The sequence below is a fragment of the Chanodichthys erythropterus genome, chromosome 12 (assembly GCF_024489055.1).
Source record: "Chanodichthys erythropterus isolate Z2021 chromosome 12, ASM2448905v1, whole genome shotgun sequence".
In the NCBI taxonomy this organism is placed as follows: domain Eukaryota; kingdom Metazoa; phylum Chordata; class Actinopteri; order Cypriniformes; family Xenocyprididae; genus Chanodichthys; species Chanodichthys erythropterus.
Genome location: NC_090232.1, coordinates 5,021,334 through 5,044,094, shown reverse-complemented (window position 1 = coordinate 5,044,094; position 22,761 = coordinate 5,021,334). Strand labels below are relative to the sequence as shown.

The following is a 22,761-nucleotide window of genomic DNA, read 5'->3' as shown; positions in this document are numbered from 1 at the left end:
GTGACCTGATATGTTTACCTGTTTTGGAGACCAATTGGGAATGTTTTTCAAGGTATTACCTCTCTAAAACCTCTGTACACTAGCCTAATCTCAACAACAAATACAGCCAGAGTGGAGCTGTCCAACCAGATGAAGCCACCCAAGCAGGAAAAGAGATTGAACATTTATACACAGCAAATTCAGAATGTTCATTTAGGGAGTGAAGGGAGCATTAGCCTGAGCTGTATCAGCAGAACAGATCAGCCACTGAAGGGGGTATTTTTGGTGTCTGTCCTTCTCTATCTCTTCCCCCTTCTTCCCAATGTCTCTTCCTTGACTGTTTGGATAAATCTCCAAATGTACCACAAAGCATAAAGCAGTGAGTGTCTTAAACATAAATAAAGACTCAGTACATGGTCTAATTTAAAATGGTACCTGTATCTTCACGTCTGGTTGTTTTTTTAGGCAAATCCTACAGATGTAACTGAGATACGCCCTCCCCCACTGCTGCTACAAATTGGCGGCCCATAGGGAAGCCACAGTGGGTTTAAACCACTCATAAAGGAAAGTGCTTAAAAACAACATTCATTTCACACCAGCAGGGACAATGCAGCCCCAAAGACGACAGTAATTTCAGACAGTAAATTAACAGACAGTAATTTAGACTAATGTATCCAAAGTACAAGACCATTTGTCACTAGTCTTTTAGAGAGACTTAATGGAGTAGTTCACCCAAAAATGAAAAATCTGTCATCATTTTCTCAGTCTCATGTTGCACTAAAACTGAGGGGGGGTACCTTCCTTTCAATTCCCCAGAAGAAAGAAAGTCATACAGGATTGGAATGGTATGAGGGTGAGTAAATGATGACAGGATTTTTATTTTCAGGTGAACTATTCCTTTAACAATGTACACCTTTTTCATGACTTTGGGGAATAGATCACCACATTGCGAACTCTACTCAACTTTTTCTTTCATTGCTAGCTTTCACTGTTCTTATTGAAAGTGTGATTGGCCATTTAGAATTCAGAACCTGAATTTACTGTGTACATTTGTTGATGAAAAGAATATGCCATCTGAACAACAGTATAACTTTAGAAATGTATTAAACAAACAGCTTGTGGGGCAAGGGTGTCTAATCCCGATCCTGTCGCGTTTAGCTCCAAATTTCACCAACACATTCTCCTAAACATTTCTAGCAATCCTAAACACCTTGATTAACTGGTTCGGATGTGTTTAATTAGAACTGGATCTAAACGCTGCAGGATAATGGCCCTCCAGAATCAGGATTGACCACCCCTTTTTTAGGATACCCCAAGTCTCAAAGCTATATAAGGGTAAAAGAAAAGGACTGACATTGGTAGAACCGATTTCCTGGTCATTGTAATGTAAGTCAGACTCGGAAAAGTGAGAGTCTATGGATGAACATAATTAATTTTACAGCTGAGGTGAAACAGCTCCACAAAAAGCCTTCTAGACGACCCCCTTTCCCAATGACAGCTGCACTGCATCCCTGCGTAAGCCCTTTAGGCTTGCTCTAAACCCTATTATATCTCTCTTAACGTCATTCCTCTTCTCACATAGTTCCACCTAGCACTCCTCCTCTCCAAGTCGCCTTTTTTCTCCTAAATTCTCCATACCACATATCTCTGTTTTCCACATACTCCCTTCCCCCTGACTCATATCTTTCTCTCTCATCCGATAAATTAAGAGAAGCCTCTTTCACACCCTTTTTTTCCCTTATCTGCCACTTTCCCCTCATCACCAATTCAGCACACAGGGTAGGGTTTGCGAATGCTCCATCAAAGGTAAATTAATTGCACGCACGTCCTTATCGTTCGTCATTCCGTAGGACAAGTGCTTAATTTTTCTCTTTTTTCAAACTAATTTCCTTTATCCCACACATTCTTCTCACCTGCAATCCAGTCGTTCCAGCTCAAAGTGGGGGTTGAAGTTGAGCACGATGCGCTGTGAGGGTTCGGGTGCGCTGATCACCCACTGGCAGCTCTGATGGGGCGGGTATTCCAGGGGGTATCCTGGAGATGTGATGTAACCGGCATCACTGGCATCCAAGTGGCCTCCACATGTCTCAGCTAAGACAAACGGGAAAGAGACAAACAGAAAGAAAGTTAGGTGAGGCAGTGTTTTAGATAAGTTAGTTATTAGCCACATACTCAGTGTTGCCAAGTTTTCTACGGTTTCTACGGTTGCTACGGTTTTCCCACGGAATTAGGCTACTTTAACACTGTTGCCGCGTGTTGTTTTTCATATCCGCGGGTTGAATCGACCCCAAATAACATGTTTAGCCCTTGGAATGCGAAATTTACCAGGGGAATCCCGGCCAAAAATGCCCCCGGAACACAATTTTTACCGGAGAACCCCCCCTGAAAAGCGACTGGGCTGGTTTTGTTATGAAAACCAGGCAACCCTTCACATACTTAAAGGGATAGTTCACCCAAAAATAAAATTTATCCCATAATTTACTTACCCTCAAGCCATCCTAGGTGTATATAACTTTCTTCTTTCAGCTGAACACAATTGGAGTTATATTACAAAATATCCTGGCTCTTCCAATCTTTGTAATGGGATTGAATGGCGCCCAAGTTTTTGAAGTACCAAAAAAGCGCATCCATACATCATAACCTTATCCATATGGCTCCAGTGGGTTATTAAAGGCCTTCTGAAGTGAAGTGATGGGTTTTTTTAAGAATAATATCCATATTTTAAACTTTATAAACTATAATTACTGGCTTCCGGTAACGGCTGGAGGTCACTCTTCTGCCAGAACTCAACTCGCGTACGACCGCTGCCAGAAGCCAGTGATTATAGTGTATTAAGTTTTAAATATGGATATTTTTCTCCAAAAACCCATCACTTCACTTCAGAAGGCATTTATTAACCCACTTGAGTTGGGTGGATTGCTTTTATAATGGATAGATGGATGCGCTTTTGGGAACTTCAAAATCTTGGATACTATTTACTGCTATAATGGTATAAAGCTTGGAAGAGCCAGGATATTTTTTAGTATAACTTTGATCGTGTTCGGCTGAAGGAAGAAAGTCATATACACCTAGGATAGCTTGAGGGTGAGTAAATTATGGGATAATTTTCATTTTGGGGTTAACTATCCCTTTAACACTAATTTGGCCAAGCAGAGTGGCGTGAACGCAAGGCAAATTAAATACATAAATCACAAGCGCTACCAAATCTCTGAGTGAGCACTGCATGGCTAACAGGAATATCTATGTTTTCAAAATCAACCCTATTTCCTTCATTAATACAAGTTCCTATGTCACTAACTGGTGAATGTTGGGTGATGTCAACAAGACCTGTTGTAAATACATCACATTAGGTAAGACTGTTAGGGAAAGCTGACTTAAAGCTAAAATAATATCTCCCTAATGATATTGCTGTGCGTATATACTGTATATCTACAGTAAATAAAGTTTTAATTTGACAATTCGTGACATGACGCCCACATTTCCAATTACCTTATGTTCTGTCAACCTTTCCCCAAAATGCTAAGAAGCATTCATTATATTTATGATGCTCTCTACAGAATATAAGCCAACTCTTAAGACAGGAAGTGACACGCAGGGCTCTTCTCTGGAGGTTCAAGGGTCATCCCCAAAGCTGCAATAGGATCCAGCATAACAAAGCCTTTTTCTACCACCCCACCCAATGTGCTCTCCCTGCTATCTTCACCAAACACTCCTTCCACATTCTAGCGTTCACTCTAAAATGCGAAACAGTCCTTTTTCATGCCGCCCTCACACATACAGTAGCGGATATCATTCTGGTCATTATTATTCTAAATGGAGCTAAGATTAGGAGACAGAAATACTTTCTGGTTTTTCACCATGACAACCGTGCAGTGAGGGGTTTTTAACCACATACCAGCCAAACGACAACTGAGGAATTAGCAGACAGGTCATTTCTACTATGCAGCACATTTTCATGAAATCTTCATATATATCTCACAAATTGCAAAAAATGGAAATCAAATAAATTTGTTTGCTTTTATCGGAACATCCTAATGATATTAATTTTAAATGAGTTCACAATTATATATAAACTATGACTTCTTAAAGTAGGCTAACATTACAATTGAAGCTGAGCTTAACCTGAGCATATTTTATTTTTCATATAATAGAAGCATATTCATTTTTAGAGGTAACAGAGTTAAAAAGGTACTGCAAAAAAGCAATGACTCAGAACATGGTTATTGTCATCAATCTTATGAGAAGACAAGCCTAGAGATTATATTTCCTGCCTGATAAAAAACAAAAACAAAATGTACACCTCCACAAAAGGTGAGTGGAGCTCGCTAACACACTTATGTTTAGTAGGATACATCACAGCACACATCGGAAAGGGAAAGTGGGAATAGTGCAGGTTCAGAGAGGAAGAGGGTTGTTTGATTGACAGTTCTGGGTCTGATGTTGGCTTCTGCAAATACATAGATAAACACGGCTGTCTAGCTAGCGTTAGGAAAACTCCTCCTCCTCTCTGACTGAACAAACTTCATGACTACTTCATCCTTACCCGACAACTGGTAAAAGCTAGTGCATAGGAGAATCTATACCAGTGGGCACATTTCTAACATTATATGATAATTTCCCAAGTTTAGAGGGTTGAGAAAGGATGCAGCCTCTGATATTAAAGCAACACCGGAATAGAGATGCAGCCAGAGAGAATCAAATCAAAAATGAGACTCAAAGAGACTCCATGCACAACTCCAAAACTCTCAATATCTATGAATTTTCAGAAAACTTGTGAAATTGCCCTTCAAAAGCGAGCTGCAGGGCATCCTAAAACCATGCTAAAGATCTTCAGAGCTATGCATTGGTGTGGTGGAAAATCTTGAGACATGGAGTTGAGTATCGCCTGAAGCCAAGACTCCCATACGTGCAGATGTGCCAGTCATAAGGGCCTGAATAAAATTCTTTCAAGTGTTGACATTTCCACTGCTATTATGTCTCTGTAAAAGGTACACTTAAAATGAGGTGGCATTTAAGGCAACAACCGAATCCTTCTAACCCTTTCAACTGCATCCTCCAAAGGGGAAAAGCTAGCCAAGCGCACACACAGAGACACTAATAAAAAATTACAAGAAACAGATATAAAGAAGTATTGTCTGATTGTATATATGGACACACTTTAGTTTAGTGTCCAATTCTCACTATTAACTAACTATTAACTATGAATTTTGCCTCACTAAACCCCTAATTACTGCTTATTAATAAGGTACTTGTTACGTTTAGGTATTGGGGAGGATTAAGGGATGTAGAATATGATCATGCAGAATAAGGCATTAATATGTGCTTTATAAGTACTAATAAACAACCAATATCCTAGTAATATGCGTGACAATAAACAACTAGTTAATAGTGAGAATTGGACCCTAAACTAAAGTGTTACCATATAAGGATGGATGGATGGATAGATATGTTAATATGATGTCAAATGCCATTTTATATAACATTATTATTCATTTTTTATTTTCTTTACATTAATGAGAATTGGAGGTTTGTTGTTAAAGTCATCATGAAAAAAAAAAAAACGGTCCTAACAATATAGGCTTCATTTTCTTTTTTATTATTTCCTTTTTTTATTATTATGTGCTGAAGATGACTTGACAGTTCCCTTCCTATGAATTCCTCACCTCATCTCGGTATTATTACCCAATATATTACAGGAACACAAAAGGACAGACAGATAGCAATCATTCTAGCATTTTCATTCAGTCTGCATGTATTCTGTGGCTGTGTCTATCACTCTATTGTGTGTTTTTAGGGAAGAGGGTCTTGAGGATAAATCCATGAGGGGGGATTTTGCGTGCTCTGCACTTTTTTAGACAGATCTGTCCTTTCATGTAAGGAGACAGATGGGGAGAGGGGCTACAGACAGCCTCCAGAAGAGATTTCAGAACTGGCTGCTGGAATGAACAAAGAATAAAAATAAGGTTGTGTGTCATTTAAACGGTTCGTTCATCGTTCATAAAATAAAATCCATAAACATGATCCATATGACTTGCGCAGCATCTTTTTTGTGAGGAACACACTGAAATTTAAGTCATTAACAGTAAGCTGTGACTGGATTGAGTCTTTATAGACATTTCAGATCAGGATTTTTTACTGATTCACAAAGCTCAAATTTAAAGGGTTAATTCACCCAAAAATGAAAATTCTGTCATCATTTACTCACCTTCGTTCCAAACCCGTAAGTCTTTCGTTCATCTTCAGAACACAAATGAAGATATTTTTGATGACATCTGAGAGATTTCTGTCCCCCCCCCATTGACAGCTACTCAACTGACACTTTGACGCTTCAAAAAGTTTATAAAGAGATCGTAAAAGTAATCAGTTGTGGTAAACAGAAGCTCAAGAATGTTCGCTTGATGCGTGCAAGAACCAATGAGGTTCATTCTCGTGTTAGTGTAGCTGTCTATGGTGGAACAGAAAGCTCTCAGATTTCATTAAAAAGATCTTTATTTATCTTATTTATCAAAAATTAATGAAACTCTTGTCGGTTTGGAATGACATGAGTTTGAGTAAATGACAGAATTTTCATTTTGGGGTGAACTATCCCTTTAATCAATCCACCCTGGCTCTTCTTGACACATTCATAAAAGTTCATGAGAGACGAAGACATGTCAGATTGGTGAACAAAACATTCTTTTGAGTCAGATCATTTCAATTAATCCAGTTAAAAATAAATAAATAAATAACTAAATAAAAAATTCAGTTATCGGGTTCAATTCGCTGACTCAGTGATCCGGTTGCAGTAGTTATGGATCATCAGAGGGAAGAATTAGCAGTAAATAATGACTCATATTTCAGTCTGAAAGTCAAACATGTTTTGAACGGCAAAGATCAAATTAAAATAATCGATTTATCTTTTTTTGTCTAACCCTTAATAACGTAAGATTCTAGTTAAAGTAAAGACTAAAAGAGTCAAAATGCAGTAAAACAAAAAACGACCTAAAATGTACAGTTCCCTAAATACAAATCTCTCTCTCTCTGTGTGTGTGTGTGTATATTTTGAGTGTGCGTGCCCAGATGTTTTGTTCATCTCTGCTGATATTAATTTCTATTAATGGAATCATCGCTGTGCTGAGCTGTCACCGCGGCGATAAGTTGCAATCATGTAGAGAGGCCATGATATATCTCCATCTCTCTCTCTCACTCTTTTTCTCTCCGTTTCTCTCTGCATCCTTCCATTCGCACCTTAATTAAAAAGTGCTGTCACCCGCGGTGAGGAAATCAGCACCGATCCATTCATCCTTACCAAAGCTCTCTCTTTCTCTTGCTCACTCACACTCTTTCTCACAAGTTTCATTGCTACCAAAAGAGTCCATATACAAAATAAATTTCATTCTATTCTTCACACACAGCTTTCATGTGGCTTCAAATGACATGAAATATAATGGACAAATCCTATTGGCCTCTTTCATTGTACATTTATGGTGTACTTTTTCCATACTGGTTTGTAAAAACATAAGGGTGAGTAAATGATAACAGAATTTTCTTTTCTTTTTTTTTTTTTTTAAAGGAAATTATCCCTTTAAAAAACATTCAGTTTTTCATTTTCATTGCTGAAACTTCTTGACTTCACTTTTTGGAACAGATTCCACATCTTCTAAATAACTCTAAACCTTCTATATTCTTTAGAAAAGCCACCGACCTTCATAAACAGCACTGTTAGAGCATCATAAACCACAAGACCAACAACTGGACCGGAACTAAATGGTATAAAGACATTAAATACAATAAATAATTACATGTAATCACAATAAACAACTAATACAAGTTTATTAGGCCAACTTTTCCAAGAAACAAACGATTGCTTAATTATCATGGAAATCAAATGATGTGCGGTCACGTGTCGTGTCCATGCATCAGCTATTTTGCAAAGACTTTGAACGCAGTGCATCCAGTCAGATTTTAAATATTTTCTAATACACTTCAGTCACCAATTCCCAGTCAACATCTGATCATGCATCATGAATTTTGCAGTTACCGTTCACCGAAACTTCTGCGGTGTCCTAATTTACAAACATCAATGTGTCACGTTGTCTGTCTTCCCTCTTACACCCACACACATGCTCCACTAAAAGCTCAAAATGACACCAACTAGGAGGGACCGTTTCAATTATTTATGCTATATTTTTAATTCCTCCTCAATTCAAGCAATCCAGGGAATTCTCTGCACCCACTGCCTCTGCGGGGATTGATCCGGTCGTGGTTTCCTGGCCCCAAATGCAAATTTCTGACCTTCTTTTCCGAGCTAGCTTCTGCATAGATTAGTACCTCTTCTATTCATGAACACCAGAAAAATAGGATGAAACGGCATACACAACCACTCAGGGTGTTGCAGATGAAAAGATGATGTGTGTACGTGTGAGGAGACGTCTTTCTGTCTATCTGCAGGAACGCTGGGGAGAACTAAGTGCTTTGTTTGTTCGCATGAAGTATTTATGTATCTTTTCATCCTTTAATCAGGTGTGTCAAGCTAAACTGGACGCAAAAAAAGTTGTCCTAGAGGTAAAGGAAAGCTGCTAACCTAGACTACAGTAGGCGAATATCTCTATTACTAGAGATTTGAAAAAACCCTTAACCATAAAATTAAACTTTGGGTAAAATCGCACAGTTTGTGCTACAGACATGAATGATACCTCAAACTGCGCAGCTTTGAGATGCATGCCATTACTTTTCTAAGACATCAGACTTGGGATGTTTGCCTGAAGGATGATAAAATTGGCAAAAACATCCCATAGAAGTACCAGAATATCATAGAGACTTGGAGGTTGGCTCTTTTTCAGTAAGTAACCACCAAAAATATCCTAGTAAAGACATGTGGCAATCACCCATTACACCCCATAGCATCATGGCAGCAAGTTTTGCATGGGCAAACGCCACTCAAAAAGAGTTCAAATGCAGTTTAAAATGCTCTCTGCCACTGTTTCAGAAATTAGGTTAAATATAAATATAATAAATATTAAATATAATAGTTTCCTTCCTCTAAATACATCACCGGTTCCTCAAACTTAAAATACACTGCAAAGAATGCATCAATGCAATGATCCAGAGAAGTCAAGGGTAAACTTTAAGCTGGGTTGAAAATGGCAGCAATTGGATTGTTTTAACCCAGTGGTTGGGTTAAATGTTTGCCCAACGTGCTGGGCAGTTTTATTTAACTCAACTATTGTTTAAAAATTACTATATTGCTTGCTTAAAATGAACTCAAAGTATGTTGGAAATGAACATTCATTAATAAGTTTAATGAATAATAATTAAACAATAAACATTAAATTGCTTATTAATAAATGCTGGGCAAACATTTAACCCAACCGCTGGGTTAAAATAACCCAATCACTAGGTTTGTCCATTTTTAACCCAACTTGGGTTGTTTTTAACACAGCACTTTTTAGATTGTAGCATCATGGCAGCAAGTTTTGCAAATGCCACTAAAAAAAAAAGTAAAAAATGAAGTTTAACATGCTCTCTGCCATGTTGTTTTCCAAAGAATTGGGTTAAATATAATAGTTTCCTCCTTCTAAATGCATCACTGGTTCTTCAAACTTAAAATACACTGCAAAAATACATCAATGCAATGATCCTGAACCTTTTCCCTTTTAAACAGGGATTTGCGAGAAAAGTCTAGGGTAAACGCCAGGTAAACTCCCTGGAAGGACTTGTAGAGAAGGTTCCAGATGTGAATAAGAGGTTTGATTAAAGGAGGTACAAATGAGAGGCAGGTAAAAATAGAGCTTTTGATCATAAAGAAAAAGACTCTGTTAACATATGGACAGTCTGATATCATTCTATGTGGGTCAATGTGTCATTTTTTGGCGCGGACAAAAACAGAGACGGGCCCCTAAAGGCATGGACCTCACACAAGAGACGCTGTGTCTTTGTTGTCCATAATTCAGCGTACTGTGTTGCGCTTGTTGCAGTCGGTGCCGCTCTGGGAAGGGGGCGTCACAGAAGTACCTGCGAGACCGCTGCATGTATGCAGTTTCAGGCTGTAGTCCAAATGGGTTTTTTAACACCCAACCTTGAAATAATGCCATAATTGTTTGCACAAGATGTAAGCTCACAAATCAAAACTGTTTACATAAATCATGCCCAAATAAATATGAAAACAATTATCAAAATGTAATTGCAGAAAATAAACAACATTGTAAAACGCCATCTCTATTCATCTGCGTTTCACACTACTGCAATTTATGAACACAGACACTTTAAAGTGGTTATTCCTTCTGCAATGCCATCACACCCATTAGCCAGATACTTTTGGATGAAAGTTTTAGCAATAAAACAACAATGGTGGAGAGCCAAAGTCAAGCCACAATATCATCCATATTTAAAGTAAGGCTGTTCATTCATCTGCAGCTGCAACTTTCCATTATTTGAGACCTTTCACCACTAATTCAAGCTGCTTCATCATTTTTTGTTTCAATCTGTTGGCCTAAAACTGCAGGTGCTGCTGCACTGTAAATACAGCGTGTATATATATATAGGCTATTCTTTGAGAGGAATAGGGCAGAGCTGACTGTAAACTGCACTGTTAGTTTAATAGGTTGTTGTACATGGTGTTAGGCTACTTATACAAAGCATCATTCATTAGGATGTTATCACAGTAAGGTTCTGAGTCTTCAAAAGACCAATTAGCCAAATCAAATGCTTGTTTTCTCTTTTAATAGCTGTTAGCGTTCAAATTAACGATGTATTGTTGACGATATCTTTGAAAACATCTCCTGTGAAAACTTGGACGGCATTGTGTTGTTGCAGCCTTAAATCACTTCTGGTTATTTGACAGATTCTAATGAATCATTGTTTTGTTATTCCGGGAGAAATGGGCGAAACACCTCGTAATTAACAAAAACGCGATATACGTTAGGCTACGAGGCGTGAGGCGAGCTGAAATTCGCGCGCTCTGAAGTCCGCTCGCGCCGTGACTCTGTTGCCCTGTGAAAACCCCTCATGAAGACCAACAACGACTGTTCACTATCCAACGGTGAGGAACCAAATATAAAGACCCCTAGCTGTCGGGATCGACTTTTTACTGAAATGTCAGTAAATTTCATCTGCTGAGCTCGCGCAAAGATATTTTCTATAAAACCGTCAACGATTAGCAGGTAATAGATATTATATTTGTGCTAGAATTGCAGTTTTTTTTTTTTCGTTTTCTCGTCGTTACAATGGCGAATATTCGCATTTGACACCATAACTAGCCTATACCATGGTACTACTGACAGTACTTTTCTGTAAAAGTACAAATATCTATGATACTAACTTTCCACACATTGGCTGATAGTGTATTTTGAAGTACTTCGGAATAGCCTATCGCAAATATAATGGTAGCCTACATGAATATCGTAATTATACAGTTACTATGTAGGCTATCTAATACCATATAGCCTAAATATCGCCAGAAGCGCAAAAACTTCACAGGCTAATTCAGTTGAATACTAGCCTACCACCAAAAATCACCTTCATTATACTATCAAACCCGTAACAAGATATTTTCTAGAAAGGTTACAGCGAATGGCTCTATTTTACTTTGTGCTTTACCCTCTTAAAATGTATTTCAGTGGCTTTTTGTAGCAATATTTGCTTTATCTACATAAATAGAAAAAGATCTTGTTCAATTACGGGTATTTAGATCTGCATTATGATGTATCAAACTTAAAAAAGTTCTCATATGATATCAATCTCTAAAAACCTTCAAGTTTTTTTTTTAGTTGACCTTACTTTTTATGATTATAAACGAACTATCCTATTACCGCCCACTTTGGTCTGAAAATCTAAGTTATCCAGCTTCCCAAGTCTGTCTTGGTTTCATCTTGACATGCATATTGTGTGAAAAGAGATAATATCTCAGCAAAACATTTACTTTAGGGATATGAGCAAACAGTGCGAGGGAAAGCAGTTCTGCAGGGCTCAAATAATGTGTACCATTTATCTGCCCTTTGTTAGAAATAAAGCTGTTCTTTTTATCCACTAAATAAAACCAGAAGCTCTCCTTTTCTCAGCATGGTTCGCCCGGACAGCAGAAACACACGCTCGCGTCTCCGGGAGAGAAATCTGTTTGCCATTTGCGGATAGCCTCACAGGATGGGAATTTAGACAAACAGATACCGTTATGAAAGTTAAAGAAGAAAAAAGAAAAATAAACTTACTTTCTTTTGCGCTGACTTTCAGAACGAAGCAAAAGATAAATGCAATCCCTTGGTGAGATATCCAGAAATCCATCTTTCCAAAATGTGCTGCCTTGAAGAAGTGACCTGTGTTCAACTAGTGATCTTCTTCAAGGAACAAATGTCGATAATTCAGACTAAGAAAAGCACAGAAACAAGCCTTTTTGATTTTATAATGCTCAGAATGTCACATTCAAATGCAGTTTTGTTGAGCCCATTGCGCACAGCAAATGCAAACTGTGCATGACATGATCTATTTCATGTATTCATAAAAAGTCATGCTTTGTCACAAAACCTGTTTTAAAACAAATTAGAGGAGCCGTATTCCGTTATGAAGCCGTCACGGATTTGCGTGTGTTATTGCGCTCCATTGCCTTATTGGTCTCCGATGGGTTGATAGTGGTTTCCGCAGGGATTTCTCCCTTAATCGTCTTCTTAAAACACGCTGCCCTCCGGACACAGCTTAAGTGTTCTGATATCTTCTTGCTCTTGTAAGTCATTCGATCATACTCAGAAGGCATCAAGTTTTGTCTAAACTGCCAGACAGGAGTGGAACTGGTGTTACGCACAGAGGAGCGTGTTGAAGCGCACTGCTGTGCTCGCGCAGAGCTGTGGCAGCGCGTGTGGATGTGCTCGAGAGCGCGAGTGTATGTGTGTGAGTGAGTCAGTCAGTATGTGTGTAATAGCATTTCTGAGCGGCGCAGCTATCGCATTACACTGAGCTTTCTTGGCCCGCCTCCCCTCAGCCACTGATTAGAGAACATCTCTCTCTCCCTCCCTTTCTCTCTCTCTCTCGCTCTCTGAGCGTTAAAAAGTTCGGTTCATTTCAGCGAATCAGTTCGTTTCAATGAACGGATCCATACTGGTCCTCGCACAAGTTACCCGCGAGGCATTTTACCCATATTATTATTGTTGTTGTTGCTAAATAAATACTAACAGTTCCAGCGATATATAATTTTCAAAATATAATTTTTTAAAGATTCGTTTCTGAATCATCTATGTTTTCTTTTTTCTTTGGTTCTGAGAGTCGAATTAATTTGAACGAATCGATTCGTTTTAATCATGAACGGGTCCATAGAAACGGCCAGCGCTCGAAGTTACTATTGTTGTTGTTGTTGTTGTTGTTAAATAACGGTTCCAGCGATTCAAAATATTTTTTTAAAAAGATTCTGAATCGTCTGTTTTTCTTTTGGGTTCTAAGCGCGAGAGTCGCATTAATTTTTAGCGAATCGGTTCGTTGTAATGAACGGGTCCATATAATCGGCCATCGCTCGAAGTTACCACAGAATTTTTACATGAATTATTATTATTAGGCTATTATGATTATTATTGTTGTAGATGATGTTCTTAAATAAATATACTAACGGTTCCAGTGATTCAAAAGATTTTTTTTTTAAAGATTCGTTTCTGAATCATCTGTTTTCCTTTTGGGTTCTAAGCGCGAGAGTCGGATTAATTTTAGCGAATCGGTTCGTTTTAATGAACGGGTCCATATAATCGGCCATCGCTCGAAGTTACCACAGAATGTTTACATTAATTATTATTATTAGGCTATTATGATTATTATTGTTGTGGATGTTGTTAAATAAATAGCCTACTAACGGTTCCAGCGATTCAAAAGATTTTTTAAAGATTCGTTTCGGAATCATCTGTTATTCTCTTGGGTTCTAAGCGCGAGAGTCGGATTCATTTTAGCGGTTCGTTTTAATGAACGGGTCCATAGAATCGGCCATCGCTCGAAGTTCAAGTTACAGAATTTTTACATGAATTATTATTATTATTTCTAAATAGGGCCTACATGTGAACGATTCAAGCGCTTCATTAAAATGTTTGTTTATCCGTTAACCCGTTTGTGAATCATCCTTTCTCTCGCGTTCTGCGCCTACTGGTTCATTTGAGCGAATCGCTTCATTTCAATGAATTGGTTAAAAAATAATTAGTCGATCTGGCAATTTCAAAAACGTGGGCACAGAACCGGTGCATTTTAGCCTATTTTATTTGTAGCTAATGAAATCCTATTTTATCGATACATTTTCTAATAAGTAGCCTACTGTAAAGTGTAAGCACAATAGTAAATTATTCAGTTTATTGTCTTTACAAACATATTTGCTGAATGCAGCAATTGAACAATCACAAGTAGGCCTAAGCCATGTGATAACTTTTATCACTGTTTTCGAACAAGACTTAATGTTAATGTTCTCTCAATGAGTCATGTGACTTACAGATGTTTAACTGCTTCCAAACAATGATTCATTTGTGAATCAGACATTAGCACAACCCTCTCTCACACACACTTGTGTACCTTATCAGTTGCCAGTAATACACACACACACATGCATTCAAAGCTACAGTGCATGTTATTTTTGGATTTTGACTGGCCTTCCTCTCTAGCAATAATACACAGCCTGAAATGCAATTAACTTTCCAGTATCAAATGACATGATGAAACTATGATAAATTGTACAAATTCAAGTTCACCTTTCTAGGTAGGTGACTTGCACGCAATACAAATGCAAAGTTCACTGTTTTGCCCATGTGCATAGTAATGGTCATCGTGATATCAGGCAATGTGGGCAATGCACAATTACATGAGGCAATGTGTGGCAATGTTTATTTCATGTTCTGCCATAGCCCAGAAGTCATTGCGTGATTTGACCTGCAGGGGGACAGACCTGACCACACGACCTGAACAGCACGGGTCGTCAAGGGCAGAGCAGGAGCATAGCCAGATCTGTCGACCTTCACAGCAGTTGGACTAGATTAATGTCTAGTGCATAGCCATTCCTTCCTGATGAACTAACATTTCACGGGTTCTTATTTCAAAAAAGTCTCATCCGTTTAGTCTGTTAAAGGATAAATTGAGAATTTTGTTTTTCTTATACCTCACTCATGCACAATGCTTATATTCAGAAGAGAATACCAACATAGTACTCTTATTATTTGTGCAGTATATACTGTAGTATACTATGCTAATTTCGTGTAACATATAATACTTAAAGGGATAGTTCAAAATTTGCTTTAAGTTTACTCACGCTCAGGACATCCAAGATGTTTGAGACTTTTTTTTCTTCAGTAGAAAAGTAAAGAAGATTTTTAGCTGAAACCGTGGTTCTCTGTGATATAATAGATGTCAATGAGTGCCGTCATTTTGAGATTCAAAAAACATATGCAGTGTCATAGAGACTGCTCTAACAAATATGAACTGTACTATATTTCTACCAAAAGAACCAATTCATCAGGAAGAATCTAGGGTTGATATGGTCGATTTGATTACTCAAGTTTTGCAAAAAGAACAAGATGAAATCAAGAAGAAACAGGACGAGAAAGAGAAGAATCACAAAAGTGGTTCAGCTGCTGAGCAAGAAGCCTTAAGGGGAACCAAGCTAAACACAATGGGTGTTTCGGTGGATGAAACGAGAAGTATTAAGGAGAACCGGCACTAACAAAGATGTATGTTTTTACTGCAAGCTAAGCAACATGTGTTTTTTAATGCAAGTTAAGCAAACTGTATGATTTATTTGCTGAACTAGAATCGTTAGAGGGAGCCAGTGTGAAGGTCATAAAGTTCAAGTTAGTAAAATGTGTTAAAAGGCTGATGGTACCCCAGTGCACAACCAGGGCTGCGCTCCACGGCGGCATCGCTAGAGGGAGGAGCCATGGTGGAAGACAGCTGGATGACGTCATGGCGATGGCAGGAGGCAATGTTGACGTGGGATGTGGAGCCCACCACGTAGCCAGAGAGCCAATGCTGCGACAGGACACTGATAACCTCGACGACCACAACGGAGCTGCAGCAAAGACCCCCCCCCCCAAGGTGGAAGCAGGGATCCAGAGGGCTGAGGTTGAGCTGGAGTGACCGAAGGTGGAGGTGAAACCTGATGGAGGACGGAGCTAGCTGCAGCCGAATAGATGGAGGGCAGGAGGGCAGTGAATGGTAAGTCTGTGGTGTAGGTAGAGCAGAGTCTGACCGAAGCGGAGCCGACGTACTGAGGGAGTCTAGCGAAGCCGATGGTCCGATGGTCACTGCTGACACCGAGGGTGGAAGCAGAGGTTGGAGGCGGAGCCACGGTCTTCCGAAGCCCTGGAGGAGATCTCAGTGAGATCCCTCTCAGTGGCGTGGTTACACCTCTGGACTGCTGGGAGGTAGAGGTGGAACAGAGGGGCTGATTGGAGACAGTGAAGACAGGGTAGCAGAACTGGTTGAGGCCTAAAGAAGATCTTGAAGGGTAGTACATATATCCACATGAAATAAAACAGTCTCAAAATTCATTTTGGAGTGGTGGTGGGAGAGAGAGGATGGGTGGGGACAGAGAACTGGGGACATGATTGACAGATTCTGATAATAGATCAAAAGGTTCAATATCTCCAAAATGACATAAATCCCATGAAGCATCCAGAAACTCACTCTCAGTTGCTGGAGGGTGGGTGGGGCTCACTTCCATGCCCTCGATGTCCACTAGAACTCCCTCGGCAATGGATGTAGCAGCTGACTCGCACACCTGGTCAGACTCGTGTTGCTCAGGCTCCATCGCATAGTTTGGTTCGGTCGCTCCAACAGGCGCTGGCTCAAACGCCGCAGCGGAGTCCCTCATGTGGCCTGCAGTGGGCTCAAGCTGCCAATCCTCGCCGTCTGGGTGATTTTGGTTGTGCACTGTGTTGTGAGTGGGGCTGGCGTCATTGTCGACAGGTCCGACGGTGAGCAGCGATCCACAGGATGCCAGCACCCACTCCACGAATTCCTGGAAGCTGCCCCGAGGACCCCTCCCGGATGTGCTCTTGTGGAGATGTTGAGTCTGGCGATCAGGAACGAGCACAGGACGTCATTCGGGAAGGTGGTGAGAGGGGCTAGGAACAAATAATCCATTAAATATTCCTCGAGGGAGCGAGTTCCCTGCTCAAGGCACATTAGTAGAACTGGTGCAATGTCCATGGTGCCAACAGGGTGATAACAAAATGCTGAACACGAAACTAGAAAAAAAACACTTTTATAAGTGCGACGCTTACAATCACTTTTGATAGGTCCGGTCTTCTGTTACAAGTTGCTTGCGCAGGAAACACACAACGAAGGAGATAAGCTACAAAATAGTGTCTTTATTTAATAGATCCAACAGGTACAGGCAGAACCGCAACACAACTCACTAAAGACAAGACCGGACAATGAACATAGGGAAAACAGGAACTTAAATACACAGAGCAATTAACCAAAGTGACAAACAGCTGTGATAATCAAGTAGTGTCCATGTTGACTGACGATGGCGGGAAAACAGAACAAAGGAGATCATGTGACATATGACAACAAACAGAACGTGACTGAGACTGTAACATGGATAACCTGTGTATCTTATACTTTGACAAACAAGGAGATGTTTTATGTTAGGAAAAAGGAAGTGATCAGACTATATATATTGGAAGTTGTACAACAGAAGATTGCCATACCTCGGGTGAAGACTTTGCTCGCTTTTGTGTTTTTTTTTTTTTTTGTATTTTTATTCTGTATCTTGTTATTAAACTGAAGCCATTGTATTTGGCGATTCGTAAACCTCTCTAAACAAGTCTGAAAAAACAAGAGTGAAATTACTATTATCGATACCTGTAATTTATTTACTTCATCAAGCCTCAAGAGCACCGGACCCTGACTGAGCTGGTGTGGACTCCACCTTGAAACCTAATCGTCATACAACGCTCTCAATCCAAGGTAAGACCAAATCTTTTGATGCAGCTAAGGATTGTAAAGACGTGTATTTGATTAATTGGAGGTTGAGGGGGATAACAAATACAACAGCAAACAAAACTAATTTAATACCCACGGCTCTTGGCGATACACTGAGGTCTTAAGAAGTGAAACGATCAATCTCTGCAAGAAACTGAACATTATTTACAGCAGTATTACCTCTATTCCACAGCCTCTGAGTCAAAGACTGACTGTTTTGCTTCTTAAGACCTCAATGTTTAGTCAGGAACCACGGGTATTAATTATGATTTCACTTTTTTAACTTTAGTTAGTGTGTAATGTTGCTGTTTGAGCATAAACAACATCTGCAAAGTTACGACACTCAAAGTTCAATACAAAGGGACATATTTTAAAATTTTAAAATTTGCATAAACCCCGCCCCTGAGAACATGCAACAAAGGGGGTGAGGCCATGTTGGGCTGCTTTAGAGAAGAGGAAGGGTTGCTGTAGTAGAGTGTTATCGTCATGCCGTCATTTATGCTGAACTGCTTCACAAACGACGGTCAATTCAACACTGGATTTGCACAAAAGATGAACATGACGGCACATGCTAGTCGATGAGTTGAATCAACTCCACAGCAACTACATAAATGTATCCACTAACCATTCAGAAACGTCCAGTTTCATTCTAAAAGTTGTAACTTCTTCCTGAGTCTCTCCATCAGTGTCGACTCCGGTTTGAACAATGTAAGTCTGAACACCGTTACTGACAATCCTCATTTTGGCTGCGTGAGATTCTCCACCTTTGTTGTTGTTGAGCAACCAAAACAAGAGCTGTTAAAGCTCCGCCCTCTTCTGGAAAGGGGGCGGGGATCAGCATCTCATTTGCATTTAAAGGGACACACACAAAAAACTGTGTTTTTGCTCACACCCAAATAGAGGCAAATTTGACAAGCTATAATAAATTATCTGTGGGATATTTTGATCTGAAACTTCACAGACACATTCTGGTAAAAAGGGCCTTATAGGTCCTCAACCTTCCCTTTCTGAGACAATTTAAGTTCCAAGATGATAACTACAGTAGATGCCACTCACAAGCAACCTGATGAGACTGTGTGATGACATTGTAGCATAACATCTTAAGCTTACAGTAAATCATAGAATAATGACTAGTGTTTAACTTCTTTTAATTTAAAAATGTATACAGTGAAGTATTCAGTACCATGTTCAATACTATAAAGCCAGAACATGCATGTTTGTGTGTGTGTGTGTGCAGAACACACAATTTAAGGATTAAAGGTTTGTTTCTCAGTCCATTGGCAGAAACTAAATGACAACCGTGAACTATAAGGTTGAAATGTCATATGTTTCTGGACGGGCAGCCGCAGAACAGAACCCACCCCACCCAAGCCAAGCTGCAATCAAAAGCTCTAACTACAGACACAGAGGTTTTTTAATGACACAGCACAGTTATGCCATGCCGAAAATACTTCACTGAGAACTGCTTTTGGGGAGGCCTTCACACCAGGAATTTACAGTAGTCAAGTGGAAGGACAGATTTTTATGCAACACAGCAGTGTTTTACATTCAGCTTTATTACTGATAAGATTGTAAAGCGCTTTGGGTGTACAGTTGTACATATGAAAGCGCTATATAAATGCCTCATTCATTCATTCATTCATTCATTCATTCATTCATTCGTTCATTCATTCATACTCAAACTGGCCAATTTATTGGACTTGTTTTGCTAGATATTACCTGTTTTTCCGTTTTTCACTTTAAGCAGACATGGTTGGGGTGTTTTTTTATGCCACAGTCTAAAAATCTAAATAATAATAATAAAAAAAAAGCCAATGATCACTTTTATTCTGGCCATATTTGATGAAGAGCCAATCAAAACATATGTAATTTATAAGTTATGGTTGTTTATGGTGCAAAATACTCTTTTGATTAAAATGCATGGGGTCATTCATGTTTTGTGACCTCAGCTTTAATGTGAGCACAGCTTCACAGTTAATGTAACCTGCGAAAATCACATCCATCATGACGTGAGTAAGTGAGTAAATACATCTTAAAGCATTTCTATGGAGCCCCACACATGAAATTCAGGAAAAATTTGTAGGCTAAATAATGCACCAATTTACCAACAAAATAGTAAATCGTGAGCACGATTTAGCAAATCGAGGGAACAAAATAGTAAATACTGCGCACAATATAGCAAATCGAGGGAACAAAATAGTAAATAGTGCGCACAATATAGCAAATCGAGGGAACAAAATAGTAAATAGTGCGCACAATATAGCAAATCGCAGGAACAAAATAGTAAATAGTGCGCACAATATAGCAAATCAAAGGAACAAAATAGTAAATAGTGCGCACAATATAGCAAATCAAAGGAACAAAATAGTAAATAGTGTGTACAATATAGCAAATCAAAGGAACAAAATAGTAAATAGTGCGCACAATATAGCAAATCAAAGGAACAAAATAGTAAATAGTGCGCACAATATAGCAAATCAAAGGAACAAAATAGTAAATAGTGCGCACAATATAGCAAATCAAAGGAACAAAATAGTAAATCGTGTGTACAATATAACAAATCAAAGGAACAAAATAGTAAATAGTGCGCACAATATAGCAAATCGAGGGAACAAAATAGTAAATAGTGCGCACAATATAGCAAATCGAGGGAACAAAATAGTAAATAGTGCGCACAATATAGCAAATCAAAGGAACAAAATAGTAAATCGTGTGTACAATATAGCAAATCAAAGGAACAAAATAGTAAATAGTGCGCACAATATAGCAAATCAAAGGAACAAAATAGTAAATCGTGTGTACAATACAGCAAATCAAAGGAACAAAATAGTAAATAGTGCGCACAATATAGCAAATCGAGGGAACAAAATAGTAAATAGTGCGCACAATATAGCAAATCGAGGGAACAAAATAGTAAATAGTGCGCACAATATAGCAAATCAAAGGAACAAAATAGTAAATAGTGCGCACAATATAGCAAATCAAAGGAACAAAATAGTAAATAGTGCGCACAATATAGCAAATCAAAGGAACAAAATAGTAAATCGTGTGCACGATTTGGCAAATCTAGGGAATGAAATAGTAAAATGTGTGCACGATTTAGAAATCGTGGGAACAAAATAAATTCGAATTGAGGGAACGAATCAGTAAATCGAGGAAACAAAATAGTAAATTGTTTGCATAATTTAGCAAACGAGGGAACAAATTAGTAAATCGTGTGCACGGTTTACTTTTTCTTGCATGTTACATGCGGGGCTCTGTATAAAATAACTTAAAAGTAACAAAAATATATACAAAGAGTCATATATAGTAGACTTGTATAAGGAACATTATAAATCAGCACAATGATGTAGTGGACTGAAGGCATGTTGTCTAATCTGTATGATAACATGACTTTATAACACACTATTGACTAAATTTTTGTTTAATTGCATTACTCTGTAAATATGTATATTGAAGAGTTATTTTACTTTGGGACCAATTCTTGAGAGCACATAACAAACAAGAGCATTTCTTCAAGCTTGAAATGAGCACACATAGGATTTACTCTATTTTCAGTGTAGAAAATAGTGAATCCTTTCTATTATACTTCACCACAAAATCATTTTTCCAGTGTGTGTGAGGAACAGAGAACCATGTGTACAATGGGCCATCAGGTCGTTCTCACTCAACACCCCTCTCTACACAGGAGCAATGGCAGGGCTTCAAAGACTATGAGGTCACATCCTGTTTCACTCTGAGTCCAGCCACTCCATAGGCCTGCTGTCAGTCACCTCCTGTTTGTTTTATCCACAAAACATACATTTCTGTTTTAAACAAGGTTTTGAGACTTATTTTCTTACTGTAACACCATATGGGGTTATTTTCTAACTTCATCAAAAAAAAAAAAAATGTAATAACTCATAATTCTGTCACAACAGTCTGGTCTGACACATGTGGACACAGAAAAACTGCTAGAAAACAGCAAAGAGAGAATGTAAGAATGCATTCCGTGAGTAATTAGTTTAGATGAAAGTACGTATGATTCAGTGAATATGTGTCAGGTCCTTCATTTTCCCGGTGTTTCCTTGTGCACTTCCTTTCCTTGTGTTGCTTGACTGCATAAACAATCATGCACACACAGTGTGTGTTTATTGCTTGTGGCATTGCCAAGCACTCAGGAACTTCGGTATTTACGCAAGCATGTGAGTCATAGCTGCTCCGTAACACGTCAACATTAAATATCCCATTCGTACAGCCCTCTTCTTCGAAATGCACTGTTGTTATTATGCCCATCCACACGTCCCATTTCTTCATCCATGCATGGAATCTGGAAAACACACCACCATAAAAGAACATCTAATGCTCTAAGGTTTTTTGTTCCTATTTTGAGACATAATGGAGCATTAACTTCTAAAATTTCATCAACTTATTTCATTCCTTTGGAAGATTAAAATACACACAAACTAAGATAGTTGTTGACATAACTTTTTGACAATTTTCAAATAAAAGATTCCCTGTATCATAAATCAGTGAACTTTTGATTAAAAACAATGAAAAAGGCCCTAATTCATCTAAGTTTTAAAAAAAAAAGGTCACTCTGATTTAAAAAAAAAAAAAAAAAAAAATGGAACAACTTTATAACAAACGTTACTACTTATAAGTAGCACTTTCTAGAACTGTGTAGAACTTTCTGGAACTTTATTGGACTGTTGAGAACTTTCTGGTATTTTCTAGAACTGTTTTTCTATAGACAAAGCGAGAGAGAGAGAGAGAGAGAGAGAGAGAGAGCTTTATGATCAACGTTTTTGGTATTTTTTTCAGTAGCAATATATAATACCTGCATCCCAATGGGCATACTCCACCCTATCCGCCCTAAATTGTCTGAAT

At 38.6% G+C, this 22,761-nt stretch overlaps 1 protein-coding gene across 3 annotated transcripts in view; it reads right to left on the bottom strand.

Moving 5' to 3' along the window:
• The window catches only part of nrp2a (neuropilin 2a), a 100,040-nt gene extending 87,196 nt beyond the window's left edge, over positions 1-12,844 (bottom strand). For all 3 annotated transcript variants that reach the window (XM_067404501.1, XM_067404502.1, XM_067404503.1), the window contains exons 1-2: positions 12,165-12,844; positions 1,893-2,070 (exon numbers count right to left, since the gene is read on the bottom strand). In XM_067404501.1, coding sequence (XP_067260602.1) covers positions 1,893-2,070; positions 12,165-12,237 — 251 coding nt within the window. In that variant the 5' untranslated portion in view covers positions 12,238-12,844. The remainder of the gene's footprint in view (positions 1-1,892; positions 2,071-12,164) is intronic.
• Between the last annotated feature and the right edge of the window lie 9,917 nt (positions 12,845-22,761).